Source organism: Staurois parvus, unplaced genomic scaffold (genome assembly GCF_062004578.1).
Source record: "Staurois parvus isolate SC_StPar_1 unplaced genomic scaffold, SC_StPar_1.0 ptg000287l, whole genome shotgun sequence".
Lineage (NCBI taxonomy): Eukaryota > Metazoa > Chordata > Amphibia > Anura > Ranidae > Staurois > Staurois parvus.
In genome coordinates, this window is record NW_028318083.1 from 22,186,089 (window position 1) to 22,195,000 (window position 8,912).

The following is an 8,912-nucleotide window of genomic DNA, read 5'->3' on the forward strand; positions in this document are numbered from 1 at the left end:
AATGTATCATGAAGGATGGTTTGAGGGTAAGCTACACTATATTGTCAAAAGTATTGGGATGTCTGCCTTTATACATACATGAACTTTAATGACATCCCAGTATTAGTCCTTTGCAGCTATAACAGCTTGAACTCTTCTGGGAAGAATGTCCACAAGGTTTAGGAGTATGTCTATGGGAATGTTTGACCATTCTTCCAGCAGCGCATTTGTGAGGTCAGGAACTGATGTCAGAGGAGAAGGCCTGCCTCGCAGACTCCGCTCTATTTCATCCCAAAGGTGTTCTATCAGGTTGAGGTCAGGACTCTGTGCAGGCCAGTCAAGTTCCTCCACTCCAAACTCACTCATACTCGCTTCATGGACCTTGCTTTGTGCATTGGTGCGCAGTCATGTTGGAACAGGGAGGGGCCATCCCCAAACTGTTGCTAAAAAATTGGGAGCAGCATGTAATTGTCCAAAATGTCTTTGGTATGCTGATGCCTTAAGAGTTCCCTTCACTGGAACTAAGGGGCCAAGCCCAACCCTTGAAAAACAACCCCACACAATAATCCCCTCTCCAACAAACTTTACACTTGGCACAATGCAGTTAGGCAAGTACCGTTCTCCTGGCAACCACCAAACCCAGACACATCAATCGAATTTCCAGACAGAGAAGCGTGATTCGCCACTCCAGAGAACACATCTCCACTGCTCTAGAGTCCAGTGGCGGCGTGCTCTACCACCACTGCATCTGATACTTTGTATTGCACTTGGTGATGTAAGACTTGGATGCAGCTGCTCGGCCATAGAAACCCATTCCATGAAGCTCTCTACACACTGTTGTTGTGCTAATCTGAAGGCCACGCAAAGTTTGGAGGTCTTTAGCTATTGACTCTGCAGACAGTTGGCAACTTCTGCGCAATATGCACTTCAGCATGCACTGACCACGCTCTGTTATTTTATGTGGCCTACCACTTCATGGCTGATTTGCTGTTGTTCCCAGTTGCTTCCACTTTGTTATAATACCACTAACAATTGACTGTGGAATATTGAGTAGCACGGAAATTTCACAGATGGACTTACCACACAGGTGGTAACCTATTACGGTACCACACTTGAATTCACTGAGCTCCTGAGAGCGCCCCATTCTTTCACAAATGTTTGTAGAAGCAGTCTGCATGCCTAGGTGCTTGATTTTATATGCATGAAGGTGATACACCGGAATCCAATGATTTGGAGGGGTGTCCCAATTAGGGTTGCCACCTCATCCCTTTAAAACCCGAACACATATTAATTACACAGGTTCCGAGGCTAATGTAACGCAGATAAGGCCATAAGTGAGTTAATTACCACCTTAACCCCTTGACGCCGGCGCCTCCTGGGCCTTTAAGGGTTTCAGAAGCCGGGAGGCGGGGCGGGGTTTAGGGTCATGTGACCGCCATGACAGTGTGTCACGGCGGTCCCGATCGAAAGAGGGGATCGGGACCTTTCCGTGAGTACCGAACATGCATGCTGGGAGCGTGCCGGGTGCGCGCTCTCAGCACATATGTTATTTTTTAATAGAACGCAAACGTGTGGCCGCTCGGCGTGTAGGCCCAGACGCCGGGAGGTCGCACATTTGCGTGCGGCCGGCGCCAAAAGGTTAAACAGCCACAGAACCTGTGTAAAAAATCTGTGTTTGGTTTTAAAGAGGTGGCAACCCTAGTCCCAATACTTTTGGCAATATAGTGTACCTGTGGGTGCCCCATGGCACCACTTCCTGTGTGTGGAGGTGTACAATCCCCGGTGCCCCGAGAGCCACAAATGCCGCATACCTGCACCAATACAGGTGAATGGCTGTACGCGGCCATGTTTAATGGGTCAGACATCAAAAACCTCTAACTAAAGAACACAAAGGGAAGCCATTTCATCTTTTATCAATCACCCAGCTAAGGCCACACACTTCTAGTCAGGATAAAGGCAGTGGGGTGACTTTTTCCCTCTTTGAGGTGTAACATTTTGGATATTTTGTGTACGTTGTGAACAGTTTGTCATTGTGGTGGAAGGGGAGCAGTGAGTGTGGGAGTCCCATCCCTGGGCCGGGGTGCCGTGTGTGAGTGTGTGTGTGTCACACAGAGAGTGGAGTGCTGTGCTGAGGTGGCTCCTCCCGCTTCCTGTGCTGTGTGTTATGTGTGCTCCGCTCGGCCCCCGTGTGCTGCTTGTGTCTTCTTGTTGTGTTGTTGTGTCTCATGTCGTCTCCTCCTCTGCTTGCCCCTCAACACGGGGGATCGCCGGGTCACTTCCTCCCCCGGGACCCGCCACCCCGAGCCTGGAGTCCCCGAGACAAGTGCAGCTACCTGGGCCTGTCCCACGGCAACCTGCGCGTCCACTACAAAGGTCAGCACCGACACCGGGGAAGCCCGGATAAGGGAGGGGGGTAATGGGGTGCGCTGGGATCGCGGGGGGGGATCTCGGGGTACGGGTAAAACAAGCCGAGGAGGGCCGGGAAGGAGGACGGTTGTGTCTAGATTGGCATACAGGGGATTGTGTTGATGAGGATTACGTCTCCCTATAAACACATCGCCTGTCAGCTGTACACAACAATGGGCTGACCGAGGCTCCTCACTACACACAGCAGACGTGTTGTTACATGATCGGGGCCCCCGGCCATCGGTGGGGGAGGGGGGGGGGATGTGTTCAGGAGCTGACAACTCCTGCCCTGATCACATCACCCCCACTTCTAGACCTGGGCCCTGGGCTGTGATCATCATCAGATCTGACTTCATTGTTATTTCATGCCCATCTCTTTATTTGTATGGCCCCCCCTGATCTCATCGCATAGCGATGGGGGATGTGTGTTCAGATGACAGCCCACAACTCCTGATCTGATCACATCACCCCCACTTCTAGACCTGGGCCTTGCTGAGGACTGTTTACATCACACTGCTCGTCGGATCATCTTCGGTTAGCAGCTCATTTGCTGCATTTTATGATTATTTGTTGTGGCTCAGGACATCCTGATCGCAGATAGCAGTGGGGGGGGGGGGTGTTTATAGGAGGTGACACCCCCAACTCCTACACTGATCAGCTCACCCCCATTTCTGGGGCCTTGGATAGGAATAGATTCCTACCTACACCCTGTAATCATCAGCTGATCTCTTTCAGGCTCCATTATACACTTCAATATTTTATTTATTTTTGTTTTGTGACCCTGAACATCCTGATCTCATCAGAAGACAGCGAGGATGGGGGTGCTGAGCTCACCACCATTACTAGACCTGTGCTGTGGGGTGATTGTTTACTTTCCTGCCTAAGCTCATGTTTTGGGCCCTGCCATATAGTGCATTGTTTTATTATTTATTTTTTTATGGCCCTGGACATCCTGATCCCATCGGATAGCAGTGGGGGATGGGGGTGTTTGTAAGGGCTAACAGTCCAACTCCTGAAGTACTGATCTCCCCCTCATTGCTAGATCTGGGCTATGGGGTGAATATTTACTTTTCTGCCCAGCCACTGTGATCATCAGCTTATGTTTCAGGCCTTGTCATACAGTTCATTGTCTTATGATGTTATTATTTGATGGTCCTGGTCCGATCCCTTCAGATAGCAGTGGGGGATGGGGGTGTTTTTAAGAGCTGAGAGTCCAACTCCGGCTGCATTGATCTCACCCCCATTTCTAGATCTGGGCTGTGGGCTGAATATTTTACTTTCCTACCTAAGCACTGTGGTCATCAGCTAATGTTTTGGGCCTTGTCATTTAGTTCATTGTTTTATTATTTTGTATGGCCCTGTACACCCTGATCCCATCAGATGGTAGTGGGGGATGGGGATATTTTTAGGAGCTGACAGTCCCAACTCCTGCAGCACTCATCTCACCCCCATTTCTAAACCTAGGACTCGGGATGAATATTTGCATTCCTACCTCACCATTGTGATCATCAGGTGTTTCAGGCTTCATCATACAGTTCGGTATTTTATTTTTAAATAATTTTTTCGTGCCCTTGGACATCCTGATCCTATCACATAGCAGTGGGGGTTGGGGCTGTTCTGAGGAGCTGACAGCCCAACTCCTGCAGCACTGAGCTCCCCTCATTTCTAGGCCTTGGGGTGAATATTTACATTTCTACCTGATCATCAGGTGATCTTATGTTTCAGACTTCATACAGTTCGATATTTTAGTTTTAAATGATCTTTTATGCCCCCTGGACATCCCGATCCTATCATATAGCAGTGGGGGATGGGGCTGTTTTGAGGAGCTGACAGCACAACTCCTGCAGTACTGAAAACTCCCCCCCCCATTTCTAGACCTGGGTCTTGTGCTGAATATTTTGTGTTTCTACCTAAACTCCAGCTTTAGGCCTCCCAAGAACATCCATTGTTATTTAATGTCCTTTACATTTTTTTGGTGGCTCTGGACACCCTGATCTCATCAGATGGCAGTGAGGGATGGGGGCTATTTTAAGGAGCTGACAGCCCTCAATTCCTGCAGTGATCATCTCACCCCTATTTGTAGATCTGGACCTCAGGGTGAATATTTACATTATTAACCTAAACACTGTGATCAATCAGCTGATCTGTTTCAGGCTTCCCAAGAACGGCCATTGTTATTTAATGTCATTTACATTTTTGCTGCTCTGGACACCCTGATCTCATCAGATGGCAGTGGGGGATGGGGTCTATTTTAAGGAGCTGACAGCCCACAGCTCCTGCAGTGATCATCTCACCCCTATTTCCAGACCTGGGCCTTGGGGTGAATATTTACATTCCTAACTAACAGCCACTTTGATCATCAGCTCATCTGTTTCCAGGCGTCATCATACAGTCAATGTTTTTTGTTTTTTTTTTCTCTCACGTCATATTTCAGTAGCACTAAGCCCTACAATAGGATTGCATCATGGAAAGAATCATTTATGGATGACAAATCCTCTGCTGACTGTTTTTTAGGTTATGTGGCTGGGTAGATAAATAGAAATTAGTGGACATTGAAGGCCTCATTCAGGCTGGCAGTTCTGTACAGAGACAAATGACACAAAACATAATGGTTATTGTGCAGTCATAGGGGTACTGCAACTTTCCAGAGTCCGCACCGAAATTTCAGCAAGAACGACTCGCTGTCGTCATTTTTCTGTCACATGAACTTGCAGTGTGTTACTGCAGTTGTAACCGTGGAAGGGAAATGTTTTGATTCGAGGATGGTGACCATCATTGCGTCGAAATTGCAGCAAGAATCACCTTGATTATTGTGCTTTCCAGTGCACAGGTTAGCACATTGACGACAGCGATCTGAAAGCTTTAAAAAGTCGTTCTTTTGCACAAATTCTGATTGTTTTAGCATAGATTGTGCGCCGTATACATTCTTTTGTACTCAGGTTGTTCTATGAATGTATGTTTCTGGATAGTCCATCACCATTCACTTGAAATAATTGAAGCATACACAGTGATGCTAGAACTGGATATTGTGTTAGGGTAGTGAACCAGAATTCAGGGGTCATGGCCCCCATTTGGGGTCATGATGGGTCTTCTGGAGAGTAGATGACAATAGGCCTCATGTATAAAAAAGAATAGTTCTTGTTAGCTATGTCACATATATAATCCATTTCCTTCTCCTGCACTATGCTGGGAACATAATTGGGAGAATCTGGTTGCTTTTGGTAAATATTCATTTTTCAGGCACTTCCATGCCTATGGTTCTCAGAGATTGCTGGGTGCTGAAATGTATTACAAATTGGAATAAAAATATTCAGCCTGTTCAGGTCCTGCATTTGTAAGAAAGTATGTGATGGTTCTCAATGCTGCAGTTTGCTTTTCAGTCTATGTAATGAGCCATGGTTAGCAGCCTGCTACAGGGTGATTTAATGGTGTTCATTAAATAGCACATAAAAACAGCTATTTCCATTTCGATGGTTAGCAGTCTATAGGTTTCTTCTGAAATTCCGCATATGTACATTGGACCTTTTCAAGGGTGAGATCTGTACCTGGTCCTAGTGACTTTGCTGGATCAGTTAACAATCGGGATGTCTATTTATCTTGCCCAACAAATCTCTGTCAGTGCGTTAAGATGACGTCATCAGACAACTCCCCCCCCCCCCCCCCTCAGATGACCTAAATGTGTGATAGAATCATGAAGATTTGCCAAATTTAATAAAGATCAGGTTGCCCAAGTTAGTCCTATAAATGTAAGTTAGGTGGACCAGTCTTAAAGCGGAAATTATGCCTTACAGTCAAGGAATCGGCCATCTTAGTCTCTGTTTGGTCTGCAGTTGCCACCATAGTGCAAACCGTGGTCAGTTAAGATACTAGCAATTTGGTGGCTTGACAGTTCAGTTTACAAGCACAGGCAACTCTGATAGTTGTTCACGGAATGCCTTGAATGTAACTGTTTTCAAAAACCGTTAAGGCTGAATTCACACCAGTTGTAGCGGCAATAATCGTCTGACTCCTGCTGCAGCTGTGAGCGGCTAGGTATAGCTACCAGCCCCATTCACTATAATGGCAGGTTGCCGATGGTCCCTGCTATTTGTGGCTCTCTACACATCCAGCAATTACCTGTGCTGATTGCTGATGGACACACTTTGTGTGTACAGCCGTGAACACCCGTGGCCATTGGTAACTGGTCATCATAGTGAACGGGGCCGGAGGCCACACCTAGCCTCACAGACTCGGCAGAAATCAGAAGATCCCTACTGCTACAATTCGCACTGGCCTAAATTGCCGGTATGAAGGCAGCTTAAAACTGTGTTTAGTTCCGTTTGTAGGAACGCGTTGGGGCAGCTTTACTTGAACACTCTGAAAGCAACCCTAACACAGTTACATTTTACATTCAAACTATTCAGATACACAGCCCAGATCAGCCTTGGTCTCTGCTCACAGGTTTTGACTGATGGCAGCAGGAGCTAATGACTCCCTTTGCTCTTAGTCAAGCTTGTGAGAGCCTGTGAGAAGAGCTGCTGTAGACATACACCACGCTGGGCCAAGATCGGGCTTAGGTGAGTATTCAGGGGGGGCTGCAGGGGGAAATGCATGTAAAAGGTTTTTTACCCTAATACAGAGAATGCATTAAGGTAAAATATAACTTTTACAATCACTTAAAAGGAGACCTTCACCCTAAGTGATATGTTGTGCTGCCCCCCCCCCCACGTCATGGAATAAGAAGGGTGATATTTCGGTCATTGCTGCAGCTGTAGTGATGATCGAGGTATCATTGTTTCATCCAGCAATTCCAAAGTCGGTAAAAGTAATCTGGCTAAAAAGCCGCTGGATTATTTTTACAGACGGTCCCACTGCCGTCTTTACCTGGCTCTCCCAAGCGATTCGGTAGCTTGGTAAGGATGCGACTGGAGGCATCCATCTTTAGGCAGACAGAGGAAGTGATGATGTTCCTCCCACTGTGTGATGTCAAAAACCGGAAGCGTCAAGGATTGTGTCACTTCCTGTTTTGGCTTTGTGGTTATTGGCCAGTTAGAGACCAGGGAAGCAGCTGATCAGACCGATTTGTGTCTAATTGGATGCATTAAAAGCCAGAGGAGAGATCTACGGTCTAATACAGGCCTTGAAATTTCCACTCGCCTGCTCGCCAATGGCGAGTGGAAATTATGGTGGAGGCGAGTGTGTCCCCCAGGGACGTCTTGCTGAGCAGGCTCGGAGCTCAGGCCGGATCTGTCGTTGGCACTGGGAGCCGTCAGACTGCTCAATAGCTGAGCACAGTGAAAGCAAAGGAAGGAGTGTGTGCTGTGCTCTCTTCCTCCTCCTAGAGTGCAGTACCCGGCTCTGTGAGTGAACAATGAAGTACTGCAACTTTTTATAGGGAGTGTGTGTGCGCGCACGCCTAATTTCAGCTCACTCTGGTCACATGATCCTCTATGTCAGCCAGTCGTGGCTTCAGGGGAGCGGAGAGAGCACTTAACAGCGTGTGTGTATGTACATGTGTGTATCTGTACATGTGTATGTACGTATACGTGTGTGTGTGTTTGTGTGTATGTACATACTTGTGTATGTATGTACTTGTGTATGTATGTACATGTAAAAAGTAAAATTCAGTGAGCGCTAAAATGGATAAGAGATGGAGCAGCAAATGCACTAAAAGGAAACCTTAAAACCCTCTTAAATACTGTAAAACAAACTGCAGCGCTAAATGAAAATAAAAGTGGCACATATAAATGCCTAAGGCTCAAATGATAAAACTGTAAAATTATAAAATGGTAAGACCACTAGATATAATGTCAAGATGTGATATATTAATATAAAAGTTCTAATGTGCGTTCGTGGAGATACAATCAGGATGGTGACTCTAATACTCCCAGTTAGGCATAAAATTCAGTGTCGTGCAGGAAATGGTAAAATTGCGCACTCACCAGATGCGCAATTTATAAGCGTAGTAATCAAAACCAGAGGTCCCCTCTGTCCTGGTAAGGATACAGCTTGGAATAGGTAGGCTTTTCCCTGGGAATGGGTAGTAAGATGACGCCTCTAAACGTCTTCTCAAATGGTGGGCTGCGGTAGGGGTCAGCAAATAGATCACTCTCTTCTGGGCCTTGGGATGGTCGCCATTCGGTCCTGGGGGATTAGATGCTCGATGCGGAGCAATTCTAAAGTGATTTTTGCCATCTTTTTACTCTGCGTGATATCATTATCTTTTATATTTTACAACAAAATCGGGTATTGTGATTTTGTGCATTAAAGTTCATTAAAGTTTTTTTTTTTTTTTTTTTCCCCAAAACAAAAATTTTTGAAAAACCGCTGCACAAATATTGTGTGACCTAAAAATATGCAATGTCCACCATTTTATTCTCAAGTGCCTTTGCTTAAGAATATATATTTGGGGGTTCTAGGTAGTTTTTTTGTAAAAAAAAAAAAAATGATGTAGGAGAGAAATGTCAGAATTGTCCCGGACTGGAAGTGTTTAACAAAGTACTTTCTGTGTTTCTTGCCTAGGCAAAACTTTCTCCCCACCCCTAGTG

At 46.3% G+C, this 8,912-nt stretch overlaps 1 protein-coding gene across 1 annotated transcript in view; it reads left to right on the top strand.

Annotated features, from left to right (window-relative positions):
* The first annotated feature begins 2,092 nt into the window (after positions 1 to 2,092).
* RANBP9 (RAN binding protein 9) overlaps positions 2,093 to 8,912 on the top strand; it is a 108,861-nt gene continuing 102,041 nt past the window's right edge. Inside the window, exon 1 of the mRNA XM_089682299.1 lies at positions 2,093 to 2,352. Coding sequence (XP_089538425.1) covers positions 2,205 to 2,352 — 148 coding nt within the window. The 5' untranslated portion in view covers positions 2,093 to 2,204. The remainder of the gene's footprint in view (positions 2,353 to 8,912) is intronic.